Source organism: Triturus cristatus, chromosome 2_2, assembly GCF_964204655.1.
Source record: "Triturus cristatus chromosome 2_2, aTriCri1.1, whole genome shotgun sequence".
Classification (NCBI taxonomy): Eukaryota; Metazoa; Chordata; class Amphibia; order Caudata; family Salamandridae; genus Triturus; species Triturus cristatus.
This window is the reverse complement of record NC_140582.1, coordinates 750,227,322-750,252,659: the sequence shown is the minus strand read 5'-3', so window position 1 is coordinate 750,252,659 and position 25,338 is coordinate 750,227,322. Positions and strand designations below refer to the sequence as shown.

At 44.1% G+C, this 25,338-nt stretch overlaps 1 protein-coding gene across 2 annotated transcripts in view; it reads right to left on the bottom strand.

Moving 5' to 3' along the window:
- LOC146862732 (general transcription factor IIE subunit 1-like) overlaps positions 1-25,338 on the bottom strand; it is an 86,616-nt gene that overhangs the window by 23,172 nt on the left and 38,106 nt on the right. For both annotated transcript variants that reach the window (XM_085641991.1, XM_085641990.1), the window contains exon 3: positions 6,508-6,709. In XM_085641991.1, coding sequence (XP_085498117.1) covers positions 6,508-6,709 — 202 coding nt within the window. The remainder of the gene's footprint in view (positions 1-6,507; positions 6,710-25,338) is intronic.

The following is a 25,338-nucleotide window of genomic DNA, read 5'->3' as shown; positions in this document are numbered from 1 at the left end:
AAAAAGAAGAAAGAGAGCAATATGAGGCCCGAGGTCTATAAACAATGTAGGCACTGTTGAAGGTGAAATAAAAAGGTAAGAAATCAATAAAAAGGAAAAAAAGAAGATAGGTAACCACTAACTTGTACTACAAATAAGGGGGCAGAGGGAGTGTCGCTGCTCAATGTTAGCATATCAATGGTCGGTTCCTTGTTCAGGGGGTGCCATGTTGGTCTGCAGATGTGTCAAGGTAGCATGACCTAATACAGGAAGAGTAACAGATTGGGCCATATCAAAGTAACTTGTAGAAATAGTCAAACTGTCCAGTCCAGGTTCCTCCTTGCCGATCATCATCTGGAACCAGGGGAAGATTTGGAAACTCTCTCAGAGATCATGAAAAAGGAGTCCGATACAAAATGTTCATTTCTGTCTCAGATGGAGGTTGGTGCACATAGCCCGACCTCCACATTGCCTCCATCTGTATTTTGTCAGGCATTAATGCAGTGAGATTACAAGGCACCAAATGCCTGTGCCTTCTTTTACCCTGGGTTCCTCATAATTACCAAGCGCAATGCACAATACCCTCTGCTTGGGAGGCTAAAGCGGTCTTTACCCAAGACCTAAAACGTAATACCAGCAATCCTGCTATGCATCTCCATGACAGTTTGTGCTAACGCTCCCCCTATAAATCTGCGTTGACAGCAGCATTCTGAGAGCTATGTCTGCAGAGCCTGTCATGTCCCGGTCATCAATGGGTCTCTATAGACACATGGGTGACAGATAAGATGGCACTACCAGCACCAACCGTGGTTGCCTGTCTTCAAGGTATCTACAAAGACACAAGAAAAGTGGCAGAAGATGTTGAGATGAAAGACTGTCCTCTGCAATTCCACTGCTTTGCTTGCGACTCTGGAGACCCGGCAAGGGGGGGGGGGTTGGTACTTGAAAAAGCAAGCTCTTCTTCTAGTCATGCGACAGGAATGGTAACCAAATTGTGTCTTTTCATTGGTAAGTCATAGCAGTAAATACCCAGTTTTGGAATCTGGGATTGACACTTTCCAACAGAGGCCTTAAAAAAAATTGGCCTAGCATTTGGTGATTAAATTATACTTTAGCAAACGAATTTTGACAGAATGTGTAACCTACCCAAGTAGTTGAAAAATGGACATGGTACAGAAAGATATCGATCAGACTATAGACAGCCACTGAAAAATTCACTTCCAGATCTTCAGTAAGTCTTGCGGTTAAAGACTTGCCAATGCCATTACCTTTTCAAGGCCCAGAATCCCAGATTAACTTGGTCTTTGCAACCCGATGAGAATCCATACAATGTGGTTTTCGAATGAATGAATGGCTCAGAAGAGTAAAATATGCCTAGACATAAATGTAAGATGGCTGGGATATAATGAGTTAGAGTTTGGAACAAACTGGAAATACTTATCTTTTTGGGAGAAATGCCAAATATGAAGTAGAATCCACTGGTTGAATTTACTCCACAAAATTAACCCTTTTGTTGAGGAAATTCAACTAGATTATACTCTGTATTTGAGGTTTCCCTCAGAAATCAGAGTATTTTTACCTTCTTCAAACTCCTACATGAGGCCCCATGTCTATTCACGACCAGCTATTTTAGAACATAATATGTGGATTCGTAAAGTGTATGTTCACCCAGAATGGTATCTCTATGTTGAACTAACAGATTTTAGCTGTTCATCATTCCAAAATCAAGAAAATGAGTAACACGGAGTTGGGTAACCGAGCGGACCTGACAAGATTGGAACCTGTGCCCATTAGGTCAAACACAAATCCCTGCAGTGGATACATTAGTCCAAAAAAGCCACCCGAGCCAGCTGTTTTTACTTCCCGAATCCCCTTCACCCTTTGTATTACCTGGCTTAATAATTTGATGCCAAAGGAATTAAACAGTTGGGGCCAAAAGCACCTCTAGCATATACTTAAATGAGAGAAAGACGAATCAAAAAGTACATTGGTGTAAACAGAAGGTAGGGTTGGTTGGCATGGTACATTCATGGATGAGCTTTAGAAAGCTGCTATTGATGCAGAATTATTGCAGCCAACTGAGGGACATAGGTAAAATTAACTGATGAGCAATAAGTAGAAGGCAAGATATATTGTCCTGCCCTTCGAGGAGGTCAAGAATCCAATATATTCAATAGGCACGAGAATAAGGAATCTACGTGAGCAAGAAGACAACAGTTTTTGCTCCCTTGGAAATGAGGATGCCGTAGTATAACCACCAAGTATATGGTTTCCCTGATCACATTTTATAGGCTGTGGAGATGTTTTTAGATCTTGCCTACAGACTGTTTCAGCTGTCTGATATCAAAGGCCTGTTGGGTATCATACTAATATTTAGAGTAGGTTTTGGGTCAGTCCTTTGCTCATTATTTATTGGCTTTCTTGTCACTCATTTGTCTGCTTATTATTCCTTTGCCTTCATTTGTGTTCTTCGATTTGTCCCTTCCCAGGAACATGGCTGCTTTACTGGTTTTTTGATTGGATGACTTATATCCTTCCAAGCCTCACATCAAGCATTACTTTTTTCTTTTAGCATTCCATGGGAGTGCTTGCATTTTACAGTTTTCTCCCCCATGAGTTGCTTCTCCCTCATGTTCCCGTCCCACTGCTCTCCGTGTTGCTTCCCACCTCTCCAACTTCCTCCAGTAAAGCACAGCAGCAAGTATAATTTAACCAGGTTCGACTAAAGAGCAGCCTTTATCTGGTTGGCTTTCTTTTATCGCATGTTTCTTGAAAGCATAGGTCTGTACCATTTATGGTACTGGGTGGAGGGACAGGCTGCTATACGCACTCATCCTGAATTTGAGTCAGAAGGTGTACTTCAAATGACTGGAATGATGTGTTGGCTCCGGCAAAAAAACTCCTAATGTGAGGTCAGTAGATCATTAAATGAGAATTTACAGCCTGCACTTACAAGCATTAGAACATCTGATCTAAGCAAGATAGCAGGCTACGAGTTGGGTATGGAAGCAATAATCCTAGCGGTCTTCTATACAATTATGGAATATCTTAATGGTTGCAGTAAGAGCAACTGACACCAAGCAGTTTTGGAAGACGGTCTCTGGGTGAAACGAGCGCAGCCAAAAGGTTGAACACTACATTGGGGCTAATGTGTATATGGCTGATTTTACAAAGTTACATATACAAGCTCCCGGCCCTGCTGCTGCGTGCCGGAGACTCCTGATGCTGGTAGCTCCAGCAGTTTGCACCTTCTCCGCCCTGATGTAGCGAGAGCAATAAGACATCAAAAGTTGAATAGAGTCCCAAGTCTTGATATGGTTCCTGCTGACCTTTTTGTAGCAGACCCAGACTTCTGGCTGGCATCTTAGTGAAGGGCTATAATGCTGCGCTCCAATCAGACAGCATTTCGAAGTCCTGGTGATCTGCTATATTGGTCTCTATGCTTAAGAAAGGTAGTCGTACTGACCCCGCTTAAATCTCTTTTGGAGAGTGGGGAAAATATTTGGGCGGGTACTTCTGAATCGTTTGCAAGGTTGGGCTGATGAGGGAATTATGTTAACTAACTGCCTGCCAGGCAGGTTTCAGAAAAATAGTTGGTACTATATAGGAGGCATTGTGCCTCTATTCAATATGTACTAACTATGCGACGGTAAAAAACATAGAACGTCTCACGTTTATGGATCTGAGCTCTGCCTTTTACCTGGTATGAAGAGAAAGGCTCTGAAGCCCTCTTCATCTGCTGGGTATTGACCCTTCCCTGCTGGCAGCCATCAGAGGTCTTCATGCTTGCAGTACAGTGCAAGTGTGATTTGGCCCAGAAGGGTAATGTAACCCCCTCCCCATCGGGGTTCGGCAGGGTTGGGTCATGGCTCCTCTCCTATTTAGTTTATTTACAAATTATGTTACTGCCTGTGGAGGAGACGAGCATGGATTGTCCTAATCCATTAGGTGAGACAGTTCCAACAATGTTATATGTGGATGACGCAGTGCTGCTATCTTTGACGGAAAACTCCATGCACATTATGATCAGTAACTTTATTGGGTTCTGTAGAGCAAAACATTTACTTACTAATGTGAAGAAAGCGAAGGTCGTGGTGATGAAAACAGGTTTAAGGAGGTCTTTTAAGATAGATGAGGAATTGCTAGGAAAGGCTGATCAGTTTGACTAGCTTGATTTGTGTTTCAGCGCTCACTTAGCTGAGAGTCTAACCTAGAGAAATCTACCATTAGGCTTAGAACATGCTGCAGTGCCATGCTTAGATTTGCCAAAGGGACAGGCAGGCAGCCTTTAACTTCCGTCTTGAAGGTCTATAGGCAGACAGCTGTTGTGCAGCGCTCTATTTTTTTTTTTTTTAATAGATTTGTATTGCCTTTCAAACAAACGCGTCCAAACGTACACATGACACATAGGCCACCAGAGGCCCTTGAGCAATAACCGTCTCAGCTCACAGTCAAATGAAAATACATAGCCACAAATAACAGGATTGTCTAATAACCCCCAAGGGATTGTGCAGCTCTTTATGGTGCCAGGATTTGGGACTATAACAAAGTGAGGGACCTGCAAGCAATGTAAATTCATTTCCTGCACGCTTTGTTAAAATTGGGCTGGGGGCTCCGCTACTTTCCCATATGCAGAGCTTGGTGTACAAACAGTATCAGATGTAGCCGATTCAAGACCTGTTATCGATTTGATCCGCTTAAACAGAAACCCCCTGGAAAGTGTGCATTTGCAATCTGCTATGGCAGTACTAGCTATAGAACGGGAAAAGGGACACAGTTGGGGGGAGGAGGGACATGTAATAAAAGTACTTCATGATGTAGGCCTGGGGCATCTCTGGCGGGGCCCTGGTTGAATGATTTGTTAGGAGCACTGCAGCCCTTAAGGGGGAAATGTACTTTTGCTAGTAGCAACACAAACCCTCTAACTGCTAACTATTTTGAGCAGGATATCTACAGATCTTAAACGTACATTATACATATAGTTCAGCATAAGAACCTTTCCAGAGTTTATCGCTCCAAATGGGTTGCACCCCTGGACTGCGCATGCAGTTTAGGTGGGCAAAGACACAGTATTACATGACTTGCTTTTTTGCACTCCAAGAAAGAATTGGCTTGGCCTTCTGTATAGCAAGTCTGGGATGCGATCCTAGTGTGAGGATTCATTACTGTGCTATAGGACAGATGATCTTGATATATTTGGTCAAATCTCATAAATGGTCTGCCTGGCTTAGCTTGAGAAGAAAAAACAGAAGGAAGAATCTAGTTCTGTTTTTTGGCGGATTTTATTTACAAAACTGACTTATGAAGTGTAATAAGTATTATGAACTCTAATTAACTTTTTGTGTGGTTCTATTGTTCCTACTGTGATTTTATCATGAACGTATTATTATTTGGCCGTCATCTCTGAATTTTATTCTCAGGTTTCCAACAGTCGCACCTTTTTTTGTATTGTGTTTGTAGGTTAAGGCTAGGCTCTCTAACATTTATAATAATCTTGAAACTTCAGTGGCAAGAGGTCTCTTCTCCTAGAGGACCTTAACCCCCTTCGCAGCGGCAGGAATTCCGCCGCGGCGCTGGGGGGTTTGGGGGCAGGTGCGGTGGCGCTGTGCTCGTGACGGAACCACTCCGTCACGAGCCACGGTTGAGCTGTGCTAATGACGGAGTGGTTCTGTCACGTCTCCGCCCACTGCGCTAATCGCCCGCACAGGCGGGGAATTAGCGCTGCGTGGGCGGAGCGGCCGCCAACAGCCGCAGCATGACGGAACCACTCCGTCATGAGCACAGCGCAACCGTGGCTCATGACGGAGTGGTTCCGTCATGAGCGGGGAAGGGGTTAAATCTGCTCCCACCAAATGGTCGAAGCACTTGTTCCAGTCTGAGTCGACTCGTGCTGAAAAGTAAACAGCAGGTGCTTCCTCAGACAGAACAGCGAATTCCGAAACATGAACCATGCCGTTTATGAAGATTAAAGCTACCGAATTGAACTTTTAGTTTCCAGATACGGTAAAATATGTGCCTGCATTTCCTCTAATATTTTGAACTCCTTTTTTTAATTCTGGTTTAACAACGTACAAACAAGCATTGGCAAGGGCAAAAGCTCAACACATTATACTGGCATGACTTATTGGTTTTACCAAGGCTCGTTAGACTATGCCATTCGTAAGCAAGGCAGGAGGGGTTCCAAAGAGATATGTCAGCCTCAGAGTAGAGCAAAGAACTCCTTGAAAAACAATAAAGTTGCGATTACAATCAACAAGGCATTACCAAAAAATGCAAGTTATAAACATTGATCCTGTAAAAACGCATGCATTAAAAAACTAGAGACATACGTATCATTAAATTTAAGAGAATTATAATGCGGAATTATGTTTGCCTGCAGCAATAAATTAGTTTTGCTTAACAACCTTTCAATGATGTGCAGCTAGTTCGTTAAGAAAATCTTTTGAATACAGCCATGCCAGTGAATATTTCATTTTAATAACCTACTACTTTTACAGACATTGCCTGCAAGCTGAAAATCATACTCGCCTTAATGCCAGTTCTGGGATTTCTGTGGGTTGAGGTTCAAGCAACTCACATGGTAGAATGATGTCTTCCGTCTCACGGAGTAGTGCAAAGATTGGCTCCATCTGGTCATTGAATTTTGCTATAAGGGTACGAGCATCTCGCTTCGGAAGCGAAGAAGAGTCTTCCTCAACCTCTGTACTGCAATAGGTGCAACGAAACAGCTCTGAAACATTCAAAAAGGTGACAGTACATTAAAATAAAAGTGAACAAAATAGGCATGTAGGTTCCACAGTCTAGAAGCACACCACGCTTGTAAAACAAATGACAAAATACGCCCCAAAGACAATGCATCTGATCAGGTTCTTGGCTTTAACACTAGGGCGACAGTCGTAACTTCCTTTCTCATATACTGCTGCTAAATTTCTCTTTATACTTATTCATAGACTTGCATGCAGAGCTAAATAGACTATATGGGACACACGTGGAAGAACCTCAGTATAAGGGTAGTACTGGCATATAGGACAATCTGACTAACTAAAGGCTGGTTTGAGAAGTCAGTGTGTGGGATGGTTTTTGGTAGTTTGAGGGCTCTTATGGGCTGGTAGGCCATGTTTTAATGTTGATTTTCCTGATATTACAACAAACATTGTCTGCATCAGACACAAATGTATGTAGTCTCCCATAGCTTGCAAAACACCTATACAGCACATCTTAACAAGTTGGCAAGTTCAAGAAGACACAAATTTGCAGAATGTAGGCCAATTTTGTACCCATCTTATTCTCAAATCTGTTCATGATTTTATGTACGGATTGAATTTTCTTTTCCAGTGACCGTTTTTAAATAATGAACAATGTTTCGTAGAAGCTGAACACTTTACTTCTCCTTCAATTGTTTTAATAAACTTTCCTGATAAGCAATATTGTTACTGTTCTGTTTTTATAATAACTAGTCTATGCCTTGTGTGTATTGGAATAGGGTTTTCATTGTAAATAAATATTGAAAACATATTCCTGGTTTTCAAGTGTTCTTTCCATGATGAGAGGGTTTGGGTTCCACTATCTCAGTGATATCTCACAGGATTGACTGTTAACTAGAACACATCTCACTCAAGTAGGTTTAGTGGGTTCCAGGTGGTTGAAGTGTATCTTGCTTTCTGCCTCGGGCTGGCATATTGACAAATTCCTTGGTGTGAGAGGGTCTAGATAGCCTGTTGCTGGGTGTGATCTGTAACTAAATCCAGAAAACATATCAATGGTGCACCGAGTGGGACTTGACCTCTAGATTTATGAAAACATTTTGATGACTCACTTAAGATATCAATAACTATTAGAGAAGACATTGGTTGTGTAATATTGGTTACCTCCTTCAGTTCTGATAGGGGCTTCCTTTCTGCTGGGTGTTTGTCAGACACTTGATTTATAAAAGGTTATTGCCAATTTTGATTTCAGTTTCGAGTCATGTTTTGAATCTGTATATTAATGGTGCAACCACCTATTACAAAACTTTAGTGCACTAGTTACACAACATCTCTTTTTTAGGGGATTCCCACAAAGAGGATAGGGGTAACGTTTGTTGTAAATGCTGCATGTCCTTTTAAAATATTTTACTCATGGGAAGAGTTGGAGGCTGTAGTTCCCAAAATAGTAAAGGTTCATACATATAGAGTTGCTGCAATCTCGGCTAAGTATGATCCCAATTGTGAATTAGAAGTCCCATTAGAATATCAAGAACATCAAGCATAGTTTGGTGGTCAACTACCCCATGTAGTTCAGAATGTTAGACTGGGTTCCTTGTGCAACAAAGGGGTTGTAGGAGAGTAGGGTCTGCTTTCTATGTTCACCCCCACTTTTTGCTTTTGCTTTACTGGTTTTCGACTTAGATGTGGCTGTGGGCCTGCTAACCAACCCCACAGCCCTGCTGTTCTCTCTCTAAATTGATACTATGTACTTTAGGTGCATAACCCATTTGGATAGGATGACCTTATTGGCCCCTGTACAGTGTACCTTAGGTACCTAGGGCATAGGTGTACCCTAGGCCTACCAGGGGCTGCAACATGTATTATGCCACCCCTGGCCTGGCCTTCCATTATGACACAACTGGCTGATCACTCAGCTGGGGCAAGGTTGTGTAATCACTCCTTGCTTAGGTGTATTATTCCTATACCTAACTTACATATAGACACATGTGTACCTATCAGCCACTCCTATGGCAGGCCTTAACAATCCTGGAGGCAGAGTGCTTGGTAACATGTGAGATGGTGCTCTAGCATGAGCTGAGCCTGTCTGCAGCTTTCGGAACCATGTCCTTATAGCTGTTCTATGATATAGCCTACCATATACTCTTAAAGTGCCTTATAATCTTAAACGGTTATGGTAACTATGGTTTGGCTTTATCAAAACAGGTCGTGTAAGGTGTCTAACACTTTGGAATAATACCCCCATCCCATTTCTGGAGATGAGGATATTATCCCTCCCTTCTAGAGGGAGAAGACATGTTGTAACCTACTTACCCGGTTAAAGTTAACCAGAGCCCCAGCATCACAAAATGGATGCTGCTGCCACAGACACGAGTCTGACCTCCTGCTGCTGGGAGTGATCCCGGCAAGGGAGGCTTGGACAATAGGTTTCCTGCCTTGGGAGGTGCGAGTACCACCCCAGACAGGCCTTAGTGTATTGGGGCAGGGAGGGATGAAAAGAATGAGACATGCCTGGGGCACACAAGGTGTCCCGTGCATAGTCCAGTTCAAACCGGTGCTGGGGCACTCCAGCCCCAGTCCTGGCGCGAAACTGGACAAAGGGAAGGGGGTGTAACCACCCCCCTCCCAGGTCCCACCCATAAGGCGTGACCTAGCAGGTAACCCAGCCCCCCAGATTAGTATAAGAGTGGTAGCTGGGGCCCAGGAGATTAGATTATCCTGAACCTGCAACTTGAACAGAAACTCTGGACCTTCGACATTCGACGAAAGAAGAAGACTGAAGAATCTCCCTTGTGGCCAAGGAGTGGCTACCCTGTGCAAACAGGCACCATCAAGAGACTGCCCTTTGCTTTGCTGAAGTTCTACGAGGGACCAACTGCAGAGCCCGACCAGAGCCTTGACTTCCAGACTTCTCCGACCCTGATCCACATCCACAGCCGAGCTGAGATCCGTGGAGGCGACGAGAGACGTGGGACCGGCTACCTGGGAAAAGTGGCTAGTATCTTCCAGCGCAGCTTCTGAGGCACCCTCGAAGTTGTGCACCGGGGATTGAGAAGCCCCAACCCCAAGCACCATCTGCACCGAAGATCAGCCCCCCACACTCCACGAGTCCTGCGTGGGGCCCTTCTGCATTTTCCTGCTTGCCGCGTCTGTCCGGTTGCTTGCCCGTTGGCTAGTGGCCTTTGTGACGACGCATCCAGAAATCTTCACTGCTGGTTTGGCTCCTCCAGACTGGCTCCCGCTTCCTTGCAAAAGAGAAGCACCCCAGACCTTCCTGGTCTGCACCAGAAGCAAGTCCTCCGTTCTTCGTGGGTTCCGCTTGCCAAGGCTTGGTGAGTCCTAGTTCAACTTTGACACTGCCGACAGCAAGAGCCTTTGTGGGACAGCTCGCCTCCTGGTCCTGGTCATCCTCGACATCTCCTGGTCCCCGTGGCTGCAGCGACAAGCTTCACCTTCACCTGCAATCTTCACGACATCGCCTGGTTCCACGTGGTCACTGGCTAGTGATCTTGACTCTGTCCCTTCTGCTTGCAGGTCTCCTCTCTTCTTGATCCCAGCCTTGGGATCCACCGGACACTCTTCACTGACTGCCTGTCAGCATCTTTCCTTCAGGCATCCATAGAAGTCCACGACGAAACCCGACGCAAGTTCACACCTATGCACCCGCAGCCTGTGGGCTAGGTAACTTGGGTACTTCGGTGCTCACAAGGGTAGTGACTATCCTAGGGTCTAGTTTCCGAGCCTCGACTCTCTAGCTGCTTCAGAAGTGTCCTTAAACTGTTAATTTCTAACAACTACTATTTCTATCGACTTTTACGCATTACGCGTGAGTGTTTCCACTCTGCACCTGAATCCCGTGGGCCTCCCACTTCCTAACTGTTGCTAGTGTAGTGTAGCCCCAGCGATTCCCTAGGCCTAGGCCTATCCTATTTCCGTGGCAGTGGTCCTTATACCACTTCTTTAGTATATGGTTTGCGTGGCCCCTAGGGCCTAACTGTATTACTTACCTGTGTGACTTAATGTATGCATAAATAAGACTGTGTTGTACTTACCTCTAATCTCATAAAGAGTGCTGAGGGTTTGACTAGAATAAATACACTTTATTTTATATATATATCTGTTGTGGTGTCCTTTCATTTGGTATTCAAGGGATTATATATGGTATCACAGCTGGCTTCACATGCCATTCAGAGTTTAGCCTAAGACTGCTCTTGTCCATGCTACCACTAGGATAGCTGGTCTATAAGGTTGACTTTACAACCAATCACCATAAGGGTTGTTTGGACTGATATAAGGTGTACACTAGAACTAGTGACATCATACATCAGGCCAACTTCTCACAGGGGTTACCTGGCCTGTACTGGCTGGGTGTACACCATATCATGATGTGTTAAATTTGACAGCTGCAGAAGTCAGATTTTTACTAATCAGATAGTGGCCATGTATGGGCAACTTCAACAGTATGTCCTACAATCGACTGCTAAAGGAGCATTTGTTCCAGTCACTGCAAAAAAAAGCACATCCAGGTGTACAGGCAATTAGTCCACAGTCCAATAATGCCATTTTGGGCAAATCACCCACAAACCAAGAGGAGTTTTAGTTTGGAACACTAATAAAACTAACCAGCTAGAAATGATTTATCCTCACACAACTCCAAGATAAACACCATACACTTGGCATGGTAATACCTGTATAAGAGTGTACTACTTGGGGAACCAAATTGGTGAATATTGATACTGTGCAGCATTTAGCCGTGTGACTGGAGGGGTTAAAACAAATACCAAAAAAGACAGAGCTGCACCTACTCGAGGTGAAAATGAAATTAATAGGTAACTTTGATTCAGTTTTCTTGACAGGTCTGAGTGACATTTGAGGAGAAGCAGCTGTTCTGGCATTGAACCAGCGAACGGCAGCGATTGTCATTCAAGACTGTAAACAAGAAGAACTCCCTAAGATTATTTCAGATTATTCCTCAGGGTACAACACTTGAACTCCAAGCAAAAACACAACAGCGTGCTCTGATAAGGTCAAGGAGAACATTGCACCAAAAAAAGACAAACATTTTTTCAGAAAATGAAACCATAAAAAGAAATTCATCAGACTGCCGGAGTCCAATAGAGGTCAATACTAGAGGTATGAACAGAAAAGTGAGCCAGTGTATGAAGCTGAAATAAGCAGAAAGAATGAAGAGAAAGGGCAAACACTTTATGGAAAAGCAAGTAGCATGTTTAGCAAAAAAGCATGCAGTACAAACTACAGATATTTCTGTGGAAGGGAACTTGGGTGTTAGCTCTTCTGGGCAGTGCAGCAGAATTTACAATATTTCGCCAGACTCTCAGTTAGCCTCTGGTGGGGACTCCAGAATACATACAGGTTGAGATGGTGTAGAAATTTCAAATTAAGGGAGGGTTACATATTAAACAAAATCAAAACTATATTCTGGTCTCATTTGTCGGATACTTATTATATCATTCTCTGTGAGGATGATTGGCCTCTAGTTCTAATAAGGCATGCACCTTAAGGTGAGATGCTAAGATTGCAAGTGTTTTCCTTCTTAGTGCCAGAAGAATTCAGGGAAGCACGAGCAAGTGGGCTTTAGAGCAGGATCCTGCATTGTGCATAAACCAAACGGGATGGGACAAAGAATCTGTTCTACATGTGATACCCTTAAGGAGTGAGCCAAATGATCAGGTTAAATATCCTATAAAAGGTAGAATCAAAGCGCATTATGAAAGCGGTTTCAGATGAATTACAATATCAAGGCATGAAAGTGCCTTATCACTTTACCATGAGCACTCCTTTATACAGGGTTAAAACCCGGTATTTCATATAGGACATAGAAATGCAAATACACACACGTACAAAATGCTAACAGCACTGGACTAATGATGAATCTAATTAGAAAAAATATAAAAAGTTATGTCTAGTGTGCTATTTTGTCAAAACATAGCCCATGAATCTCGGTATCTAACCATTAATTCATTCAGTGGTTTTCTGTATAGTTGTACAAGAGTTCCAGAGGTGTGATGAGAGGAGGATGGAGGACGGTGAGAGGATGGCCGCGGTAACCACGCCGCATAACCACAGCTGACCTGACCTCGCCTAGGCCACGCCCCCGTCAATGGAGGCCCACACGGGGATGGAGTAGAAGGATTTCACGCTCACTTCGCGCCCGGTTTCATTTGTTTCCTCTCACTTGAGGAGTTTTCTTGCCAATAGCGGTGACTACGGGTGAGCTGAGGAGCCGGGGAGATTCTGCCTTGTGCAGACTCTGAGACGAGCGCGTGGAGTGCTGGATTGGATTGGCATGCTGAGATGAGGAGGTTGCTCCAACAGCTGCTGTAAAACGAGGGAGAAGGACTTCAGCCTGCTGCTGGGCAATCGGTTACACCTTGGAGGGCTACAGTAAGAATTATACTTGTACGAAGCCCACTGGCAGGAGTATTCTATAAGTAAGGTAAAAAAGAACAGTGGTGCCTTCTGGGAGCTGGAGTTCTGGACAGCTTGCAGGGAATTAGACTGTATTTTTGAGTTAGACCTGGGGCAGGCTGTTTCTGCATGAAGAAAAATAAGCTATCTTAAGGAGTAATGATCAGGCTTTAACCCCCTTCTTATGGAGGACTATAAGGAGGAAGTTGGTGAAAAAGACTTGGAACCAAGTAATTTTTTTTTTTTTTTACACGCAGCTCCTAGTTATCCCTTGGACTGCTCCTTTCTGTGTGGGGTAAGATACCTGCGGGAGGGTGTCTTGCGCGTTACACTGCATAGATATGGGGAAAAATCTGCAAACACGCCCCAAAGTCAAAAACCGCATGCTACTTGCCAAAGAAACAAGAGAGCTAGCCCGCTTGGCGAATAAGCAAAATTCGTCTAAGCTAACGGACCAGGACTCAACTTTTGAGAGCTCGGATGATGAGACTGAGACGTGCTCGGGCCAGGTTGACAGTTCAGATAAAGTTGGCAAACATGAGAAAATAAAAACTGCTCAAATTGCACTGTCCCCGCAGCAGAAATGTGATGCAGATAATGGGGAGAAAAAAAAGAAAGCAACCAAAGGAACTAGAGAAGCAAAACAATTCCCGGTGTTTTTGAAGAAGGCACCAATATGTCAAGCTCCCCCTCCCCGGATTTGGCTGTAGCTTTGACCCCGGTATTACCCTCCACTAAGGATTTATTTGGAGTGCATGCTGCCATTTATGGGCTACCATCCGACGTAGTGGAAGCTGCGAATTTCATGAGTCAAAAGGGGCCACAAGATAATTTAAATGCCCTCTTTTAACAGGAATTGACCTTAGAAAACGCAAAAGGATAATTACAACAGCAGCAGCAGGGTGGAATTAATAACAACACGTCTAGCTTGGCGCCACCACTACCGAATAAGCTGCCAACTCCCCCACCTCCTTCACACCCAAGAGTCTTTATCAGAGGTGGAATCAATTTCAAGCACGGGGGCAATGGGAACTCAGCCGGTAGCCATATTAGATACCTCAAACCTTCTGTCTGATCTTAGTTCCATCACAGAACCAACAAGAGAACTGCAACTGAATATAAAGGATATGTTAAACCTAATCCTACAAGAAATCCGGGATCTTAAACAAAATCAAAAAGCGGAATTGACCTCCCTTCATCAAAGGCTAGATAAAATGGAGGAGGTAATGCTGAATTTCCCAGTAAGGTTAAATGAAGCAGAAGTTAGAATTTCAACTCTTGAGGACCAAATGGTTATCGTATCCGAAGAGGCAAAGCTAGCGGTCAAAAATAAACAAAACCTCGAAAATTAGTTAGAAGAATTGGAGAATCATTCTAGGAGATCGAACCTCCGCATTGTGGGTATTCCCGAAGGATTGGAAGGCTCACAGCCCCTCCAGTGGATGAACTCCATGAAGCGAAAAATTGTCCCTGAATTTGCGGGTAATTTAACAATTACCAGAGCCCATCGGGTCCCTGCCCGTCCATTCCCCAACCCCTCTAATCCACGGACATTTCTCCTGAACTTCGCAGACTTTCGGGTCAAAGAGATGATCTTGACCAAAGCAATTCAGCAAAGACAGTTTGAGGTTAATGACACCGCGAAATGCCGAATCTTTTCAGATACGACGGCTGTTGCCGCAAAAAGGGGGAAAGAATTTGTAAAAATTCTTCATCTTTTTAAGGCGAACGGGGCACAAGCATCGATTGCTCAGCAATCCAAGTTTAAGGTTCTGGTTAGGGGCAAATTTTTCATGTTCTCTAACTTAGAAGAAGCACAGAACCTTCTTAAAGAAATCTCCCAGGGTCCCTCCATAGTTTAAAGGCTGTCAGTCTTTCAACTATTTTATTATTATAGTTGGGGTCCTTAGGGTTAACCTTGAAAAGGTTCTAAAATATAAAATATAAAAGTCTGCCCTAGCGAACGTTTATAAAGATGGAAGGGGAAGTAGAAGGGCGGGGAGGAGGGCAGTAAATAGAGAATAAAGGAAAAAGAAAAGATTTTTTTGGGGCCTTAGGACTTTAAAAGCATGTTCAATTGATAGCTTGAGGGGATTCGTTGTTAACTCTCTTCCCCCATATTATTTTCTTTTTTTAGAAAAGGGAGAATAAAAAGAGAGGGAGGTAATGGGGGAGGGGAAAAGGGGGGTTAAACAGATAAAAACCCAGGTGGGTCCCCAAGAATTTAAAAAAGAAAAAGGGGGGGAAGAATATTTTTTTTTATGTTTGTTAGCAGAGGACGGGGGGGGGGGGGAAAGAGGTCATAGGTTAGGTCACTAGGGTGTAATTCCATGACACCCAACTTAGAAGGGAGGGGGCAATGTGGATGGTGTGGTACAGAGTTAGGGGTCCACATTTTGGGAGGGGTAAGGGGTAGTGGGGTAGGGAATGCGACAGGAAAAATGAAGTTTGTTTAAATTCCTTTGTTTATCAAACTCAATCAGATCTGATACTTGAGATGTGGCATTTGACCTTTTTTGTTGTTTATCATTTGCAATTTAATATGTCATTTGAGTGGGAAGTGGTGCTATAGTAGTCAGCAAATGTCCTGGTGGGATGAATATTATGGCAAGTAAAGATGTATTTAAGATAGTTTCATTTAATGTAAATGGTCATAATAATGGGAAAAAGATGAGGGCAATCGAAATGTGGATCAAAACTGAAAATCTGTCTGTTATATTATTACAAGAGACACATTTCTCTACTACTCGACTGTCTGATTGCTCTATGTTTAGGTCATGGGCCTCCTATCGGGGTTTTTCTTCATCCACTGCTTCACATAGAGGGACAGCCATATTTTTGAATAAGAAACTACAGGCCGAGGTAGTGAAATTTGAAACAGATCGAAATGGGCGTTGGTGTTGGATAACATGCACTCTCAAACAAATTTCTACACCAATCACATTTGTGAATTTGTATGCACCTATTGAAGATCAGTCACAAGTCTATGAAGAATTGTTTACTCCTTGATCCTAGTCTCAGGCGACATCATAATGGGGGGTGATTTTAATATTCTTATTCTAATTGATTCTTCAGGGTGAAAGAAAAGGCAGATGAAACCTCGATCTTTTAAAATACAGCAATACAGCGCAACATTAAACTTACAGGATCCTTGGCGGGTGGCGTTCCCTTCTAAGAAATCTTATTCGTGCTGGTCGGGCAGATTTCAATCCTCATCTCAAATTGATTTTTTTTTGGTCTCTAGTAGGCTTTGTTTTAACAGTAAGGCATGCCTACCCAATGGTTTTTCCGATCATGCAATGCTGACTTTACAGATGGGGGTAGTTGAAGATGTTAAATGTCCTAAAAGGTGGTCCCTGAACCTGCAATATTTGCTGGAAGAAGACTGGATAGGCTTCGTGGCACTCAAAATTAAATGCTTTGACACAAAATGCTGAGACGGCACCATTAGCTGTAATATGGGACACACTTAAGGACTTTTTTCGGGGCTTAGCTATCGGGAAAGAGGCCGATCACATTAAAAAAAGCTAAAAAGATAAAAAAAGATCTGGAAAATAAAGTTCAAACCCTATATGCTTCTGTTCTAAATAATCCTTCTCCGACTAATCAAGATCTCTTGGTCCAGGCGAAACATGAACTTAGCTCCAACTACTATGCTCAAAGTGAGGTGTTGTTCCAGAAATCCAATTTAAAAAAATCTACGAGCAGAGTAATTTCACAGGCAGGTTCCAAGCGTGGCAGGCTAATAATCTGATTAAAAGAATAAAATGCCCCTTATCAGGCACATGTTTTGAAGATCCAGCTAAAATAATGGTCCAACATTATGGCTCTATTTATAGCTTCGAGCAAAATGTAGATATGAGCTCTCTAAAAAAACATCTAATTGAGAATGATCTACCAAAACTCTCTGAGACTGAATATATTGGTATGAAAGGACCTTTTATGAGGGAAGAGCTAGAAGGCGTAATTAAAAATCTGCCAAATGGAAAGGCCTGTGGCCCGGATAGACTTCCACCCGAATTTTATAAGGTTTTTTTAAGCTCATTTGCAGAATTTTTTCTTCAATTAATTAACTCTATGTTAGAAGGTGGCGAGGTGCCAGAATCTTTCCGTCAAGGGAATATAGCGAGTTTTCCAAAGAAAGGGAAAAATATTGAAGATCCAAATTCCTATAGACCAATAACATTACTTAATTCGGACTACAACATTTTGACCAAGCTTCTGTCCCTTCGATTTAATAAACACGCTGCAAACTTGATACATGGTGACCAAAATGGTTTCATCGCAGGGAGACAATTAGCCACCAATACGCATTATCTGGCAGAAGCACTTGACTATTTTGAGATACATAAAACACCTGCCTTGGTGATGTTATTTGATGCCGAAAAGGCTTTTGATTTAGTGGTATGGGATACTCTATTTATGATCTTAGACCATTTCGGCATCCCCAGCAAAATCTTGTCCTTGATCCAGCGACTATATGGCAATGCGCAAGCCAATATAATTATTAATGCCTCAATAGCTGGTCGGGTTAAAGTGAAACGTGGTACGCGACAGGGGTGCCCCTTGTCGCCAGTTCTTTTTGCATTCTTTATTGAGCCATTAGCGGCCGCAATAAGGAACTGCCCAGTAGTTTCTCCCCCAATTCCATCAATGTCAAAACTGAAGCTTTATGCGGACGACATAATGCTCCTCATTAAGCCAGAGATGGAAATTCAAACTAGAGTTTTTCAATTGTTTGAGGCTTTTGAGACATTAGGGGGCTATCGTATTAACAAAAATAAAACTGAAATTATTCAATGTGGCGGGGTGACCAGCGATTTACATATAGATATACGATTTTGTATTAATTCTAACCCGAAAAGCTATCTCGGGGTGTATTTTTCGAATTTAGTCTCTGATCCGTACCACTTGAATTATGTGCCACTAATTCAGAAAACTCAAGCTTTGCTGTTGCGCTGGAGCTCTCTTCCCAGTTCGATTTTAGGGAGAGTTGCACTTATGAAAATGTCAGTCTTACCTCTTTTTAATTTTTTTTTTTCCAACTATTCCATGCACCCTATCAAGTTTGTTTTTTACTAATAGAGTCAATCTTTACCACTTTTCTATGGGCAAAGAAATCTTAACGCATTGCACTAAGCACCTTATATGAGAAGAAGGAACAAGGAGGGCTAGCGCTTCCAAATCTTAAGGATTACTATTATGCATATTTTGCACAATATTTATCGAGATTTAACCCCTTCAGTGCCCGCCCCTTTCCCCGCCCTGTGCCGGCCGTTGCATTAGCGGGCGGGGTCTATGACGAGCTGGACTCGTCATGGGCACAGCGCAACCGCGGCCCATGACGAGTCCAGCTCGTCATGGGCACTGAAGGGGTTAAGCCTCCCCCACAAGTACATTTTTTTATTAATAGTTTTATGGATCTTATGCTTAAAGAAAATCAGATTCAATCACCGCTGGCAATTTTTAAATCCCCTAAATTGGTTAGGTATAAGTGCCCCCCATTGGGTATTCAAAAAACGACAAGCACTGTTTAAGAGATATTCTATCCCGGCCATTAACTCGGGTACTCTTTTGGCGGGGATACTCCCCTTAGCCGGGATCGTATCTTCTATCGAATTTATGTTAAAATGGGCTATGATAGGATTCCGCCAAGTAGGTGATTTTCTGCAAAATGGTCAATGGCTATCTAAACATGAAATTTTACAGCGAGCACCGAATTATTTTATTCTATTGGGATGTTATACAAAATTTTTCTCAGACTTCGATATTTCCCAATTGAATGGGTCACGCCAGTTAATCAATGATCTACTATTAGTAGCATCTGACAGGAAACCGGGTCAGTGGAAACAATCCTTAACCTTGGTTAAGAGTTTGGACCTTGCACAGAAAGCAATTAAAAAATGGTCTGACCAGGAGGATGTTGAAATTTCTGTGAATGCTTGGATGACGATTAATAGATTACATTTTAACACACTTAGAGGTGCAAATTGGCGTAGGATGCTTTTTTTCAGTAAATGGCTAGTATATCGCACACCTTCCGTTTTGCAGAAAATGTACCCTAATTCTTCAGCTCATTGTTTTAGATGCATCAGTCACCCGGTAGCGAATTGGACTCATACTATGTTACAGTGCTCAAAAATTCAATCATTTTGGGAAGAGGTTTTTGGTTTTCTTGCAATTGAATGTGATTTACAATGTTTAAGATATGATAAACTGATCCTTATTGTTTAGGACCCTGATCTTCTACTCCCAGACCAGATTGTCAAACTTGTATACATCGCAATGGCAGTAGCTAGATCCCTTTTATTACAGAAATGGCGAACAGATTTAGTCCCCTTACTAATGGAATGGGTCAATAAGATGCGGGCGGTTAAGCGAAGCGAACGCATATACGCTATGAGAATAGGGGGTCTCAAAAAATTTACGAAAATATGGTCTTCCTATTTTGATTAAAAAGCCCTGGGATCTATTATCATTATCATCAGCCTGATATAAATTGGTGTAGCAAGAAGCAGTGAGTTTGGAGGCAGGATTGGGTCTAATTTTATGTACATTGACACATATACTTGGGGGATTTTATCGGCAGTTGAGCCCTGGTTTTAGTAATCCTTTTCTAAATCTGGATGTATTTTACTTCTTGTATATGCAAGGTGTTTTGAATTCCGGGTTGATATCTTTTATTTTTTTTCATGTATCAGATGTGTAAATGTAATCTGTTTTTTGACTTCAATAAAAAAAAATTTTTTAAAAAGGAGTTCCAGAGGTGTACAAGAAATGCCCAGGATTCTTTGCAGCAAGCAGTTTACAAGAGGATCCTGAGGCGCTATCATAAATTGATAACATCTATATTACAGACAATGACTTGACTGAACATCTGGTTGGGGTAATCAGTATAGTCATGCTTTTAGCCCGAGAGATGTGTAAATTAATGATAAGAAATGTGAAAATTGTTTATCTTATTGTGATTTTCTTGAATAGGAATATCCATACGGGTAAATGTTCAGCACCCGAAGTCTTGCAGAAGCGTTCTACTTTAGAACCTCCAAACACATTAAAGTAGTAACAAACCCTAATGGAGCTGCTCAGCTTTGGAAGAGATTGCTTGCCACATTATGCTGAGCGGGTTAACACTTTGTATGAGTTAACTACTTCAACTTTTTTTTTTTTAAATAACTGGGCAAACACACAGTGCAATCTTTTGTGGACTGTAAACAGACATGTTAAAGACCAAGGGCCTGATTTAGATCTTGGTGAATGGAATACACAGTCACAAATGGGACGGCTATCCTGTCCAACGTATTACAAGTGCATAATATCCTTATGGCACTTGTAATACAGAGGATGGAATATCCGTCACATTTGTGACAGAGTATCCGATCCGCTATCAAATATGCCAATCATGGATAACCAATCATGTTCACAATTTACACACAGAGCATATGCACTTTAGCACTGATTAGCAGTGGTAAAGTGCCCAGAGTCCTAAAACCAACAACAGGTCAAGATAAAATAGGAGGAAGAAGCAAAGAGTTTGGGCATACCCCTGCAAAAAGGACCAAGTCCAGCACAACCCCCTTCCAGCCTAAAGCCAGGGTAGACCAATCCATACCTTGATGGGCTTCCCTGCTTGGAGCGATAGAATATGGAACCTGGCCCACAACAGCAGGTGTCTATTCCCGTTCTACGCCTTCCTGAATCTAGTTGGATCCCTCTATCCATACTCTCAGGGCCCACTAAGCTAACCCATGGGGAACCCTTCTCCTCACCTGTGGACCCCATCTGTGCAGCGCCTAACTTACTTTGCTCCCAGATGTGTCCCAACAGGCAGACAGTACCCACATGGCCAACACAGTGGTGTGGCCCAGTCCACCCCTGGGGTGTGACTCCTGCTACCCTCCCAGCAGCCACTCTGTCCACCAGGACAGCAAGCCACAGTGGCCACTGACAACTGTCAGTGATGAGAGTCAGGCCTCATGCCTTTCTGACCTCTTGAACCTGTGGCGTCAAAGTGGGGGGCGGTAGCCCCAGGTGCCTGGCACCTTTTGTCCACTCTCCCTCCTGCCAAGTGGGATATGGCATCCTGACACTGCCCCAGTGCACTGCGGCTGGCCAGGAAACGGAGGTGGGTTCTCCCACACCCTGTTCCCCTCCCCGGGGCTCTGCATGCCCCCCACCGGGAGCAGTCTCCCTCAATTCCAGAATTGTCAGGGCACCTGCGGTAGGGGTTCTGCACAATTCCCCCACCAGTTCCGGGGTGCTATCCTGCAATTGGTACACCAGCCCAGGGTCTGTACCCTTCGGCTGGACACAGGACTGGGGTGGGCTCTCCCACAACCGGTCCTCCTTCCTGGGGCTCTGCACCCTCCCACCTGGAGCGGTACCCCCAGAAGATAAACTGGTGGGGGCACTGTTAGCAGTCGCCCCTTTCTCCAGGTCAGAAGGACACCCTCAACCAAGTCCTCCAACCCAGGGTCTGTACCCTTAGGCTGGACCGGTCCCTGGCAACCCAGGACTTCCGGGTGAGTACACTGACTCTCTCCCTCCCCCCCGCCAAGGGACACACTCATGAGTTGTGCGAGAGTCCGCCTGGTGCAGGTCTCCAGCCTCCTGTCAATCTGACAGATGAAGACACCCCAGGCAAGAAGTGGCCTCACCAGGGTCAGTCCTGGGGTGCTCGGACCTCCGAGCTGGCAAACCCTGACCCAGTGGTCCTTCCACTGGGGACTTTGTCCCACCCTCACCTTTTTCTCTGGACTCATGCACCCTCCCCACTGGCACAGTGCAGCCAGACACCAGAGCTGGTGGAATGCTTGCTTCAGCAGTCCCCCCACCACTAGTCCACCTGACACTTTGGAATCCCCCTCAGGGGATGGCCTCTCTGTACAGAATAGGCCCCCACCCCCCTCCTGGTGTTCACTCATGGAACCAACCGGGGACTGGGTTTCAGGCACCTTGGGACACAGCCCACTCCCACTCCTTCTCCACTGAGACAGGACATAGACCCCTACACCCCTTCCACTACTCCAGGACCTATCTGGGCTACCACAAACCTCCCCTACCTCACTTGGTTGGGGAAAACCCGAGCCTTCCCCTTCAGGATCACTCTCAAAAGCTTCTTCAGACCCTCTGGAATCCACAAAAGGCCTACCTCCAGTGCAAGCTCACTTGGGTCAGAGATCTCACACTCCACTGGCTGTTGGCATAGCTCTGGAGAACAGTGACTTAAAATATGCTCTCCAACAATTGAATCACACAGCCCCACACAAGTGTTGACCAAGCTACTCTTTGCCTCACCATCCAGTGCCTCACACAAGTACCTCACATCACCCTACCTGAGACTGGCAAAACAGGGGTTGACTGTCTGTCACTCAACCCACACGCTTCTGGGTGGTCCCCATACTCACATAGCAAGGCTTCTACCATGGGTGAACCCCTCTCCCTGCTCCTCTCATCTAGAGCCAGTAGAGTGCCACTCCCGCCACTAGGAATATGAACCCCTGTGCCAGTTCCCCAATCCACCTCAGGGACACTGCACCCCACTAGAGCTACCTCATAACCCTGAACCCCTTGGTGTATGTCAACCCCCTCCAAGTCAGGCGCCACATCTCTGGGTGTGTGTACTTCTCCCTCAGCACTAGACACTACATTTTTGCTGCAACCGTCTGAGCTGGACTCCACCTCCAAACCAGCCAAGCTCACTTCATGAGCTACACACGTCTTTTTTCTTAGCTTAGACCAGAGGTCTTCAAACTTTTGGATGCCGAGACCCCCCTGTCAACATTTTGAGGCGTAAGGACCCCCTCTTGACAAAAATGTCTAAACCGGTTGACTAAATTGCGTGGGATGAAAATGTAAATAAGGTTATGTGATGCCGCGTATTTTGGGATAGCATTGCTTCATTATTTTGATATTTGTTACACACAGTAACGCTGAGGAAAGATTTCACCCAATCAGTACCCATTTATAACCAAAATACAGCAATTATCATCAGAAAGATTTCAAGTCAACCTTTGTGAAGGGCCTTCCACTCTGCAGCAATACGTGCTGCCACATTAGAAGCTCATCTGGCCCTGACCGGAAGAAGCAGGGGTCCCTTAAAACCCTGGCGGTTTTGTGTAGAGTTAAGCCTTTTACCCATGCAGCTTTCCTCTCACCCCCTCCCTTCCATCCCTCTCTCCTCTCCTAACCCCGGATCCCTCTCTCACTTTGCAGGTCATTTTCTTTCACCCCTTTTTACAACTTCTGAACTCTCCCCATTCAACCTCTCACTTCACCTTTAATCACCTCTTGCCATTCGGTCCTTTCACTGCCCTCATCTCTAACAGTCTCTCACATTTATCTCATGGCCTCTCTGGCCCTGTCACCTCCCGTGCCCCTCAGCACTTCTCATTCACCTCGTCTCTTCATTCAAATTTTTGTCTATTTGTATCTTACACCTCTCCAGTCCCCCCATTCCTCTTTCACATCTCCCCTTTGTTCTAACAGAAGCCCTCACCTTTGGATCACACTCACTTCTTGCGTGTCCACACTTCTCTTCGGCAATTCACATTTCTCCTCATCCCTGACCTCTTCAATCAAATTCTCTCACTCCCTTGCTGTCCTCTCTCATTTTGGGTGCGGATGCAAGTTCAGAATGGGATGAATGAATGTATGATTACTGATGGGCTTGTTTGAGTTGCATATTGAGTAGTGAGGGGGACAGGTGAGTGAAGTGTCACATGAGTGCAGGATGAGTAGTGTACTCGTGTGACTGCAGGTTGAGGTATAGTGTGAGCAGGACAAGTCCATTTTGAGAGCAGAGTGATCACTGTGAGTGCAAGGTGAGCGGGTGAATGGTGCAAGTGCATGGTGATCAGTGTGAGTGCATTGTGATCGCTGAGAGTGCAAGGTGAGCGGGTGAATGGTGCAAGTGCATGGTGATCAGTGTGAGTGCATTGTGATCACTGTGAGTGCAGGGTGAGCGGGTGAATGGTGCAAGTGCATGGTGATCAGTGTGAGTGCATTGTGATCACTGAGTGCAAGGTGAGCGGGTGAATGGTGCAAGTGCATGGTGATCAGTGTGAGTGCATTGTGATCACTGTGAGTGCAGGGTGAGTGTGACAATGAAGGGCGAGAATGAGGAATGAGTTGTCTGAATGCAGGGTGCATTCCCAGACCCATGAAGTAACTCAGCATGTTATTGACGGGGCGTAGACTTTAAGATCTAAGTTAAACTATTGCGGCATTAATCGGGGATCGAGGGTGAAGGAAATAAATAATGTGCTGATCCTGCAACAAACTTCCAGTCCTATGGTTAGGGTTGCCAGCAGATTTTGGTGGCCCAGTCGGTACAAAAAAAAAAACAGTCACCTAAAGCGGTATTTTCAGCGCTTATCTGTGCATACTTCCCAGGGCCGGCTTTAGTGCTGGTGGTGCCCTGTGCGACCATGTTTGTTGGTGCCCCCCACAATGACCACCCCCACCACGGATTCTCTCACTAGCACCCTTTAACAGTGACCAAGTCTCCATAACCCCACACTCTCAGATGAATTGAATTAGTTATATAGTGCCACTCATACCAGTGTAGGGTGTCCGAGCACTTTGCATCACACACACATTACACAGAGACAATCAATCATAAGTGTGTAAATCAGTGTATAGGAAATGTTACATAAGCCAAAGGACTAAAAGTATAGGAGTCACATGTCATCTATACTGATCCATACTGGTAGGCAGTATAGTTCAAGAGTGCTTGGTGTGGAGAAGCACAAACTCAGAGTCGAAAAAGAAACAGCATAGTTGGGAGTTTCCTTTAATAATAAGAATTGATTTCTAGCCAAATTAACCCTTTTTGCAACATTAATCAATGGTCTAATAATGTATTCTTTGTAGTGTGCATGCTGTTCTAGGATGAAAGTTAATAGCTCACTATTCTCTATTAGGACTTTAAGTAATAAATTGCAAGTAACAAAAGGATGTCTCTTTTGAAAGCAGTAGCCTGCTGATCTGTTTACATCATACGCACTCTGTAATCTACTTGGTACACGTTCTTTGCAGCAGGCATATTAACCCTCTGCACTAACTTCACCTAAGTCAAAACCTCAACTATACAACATTCTGATCTCTCTCCAGGAAGATAATTAATCACACCAGTTATCTTGACATTTATGTGAGGCCTGTAGTTGCCGGGAAAGAAACGCTGCAGCAGGTGCTTCAAAAGCACAATAAACTTTCACTCACGGCG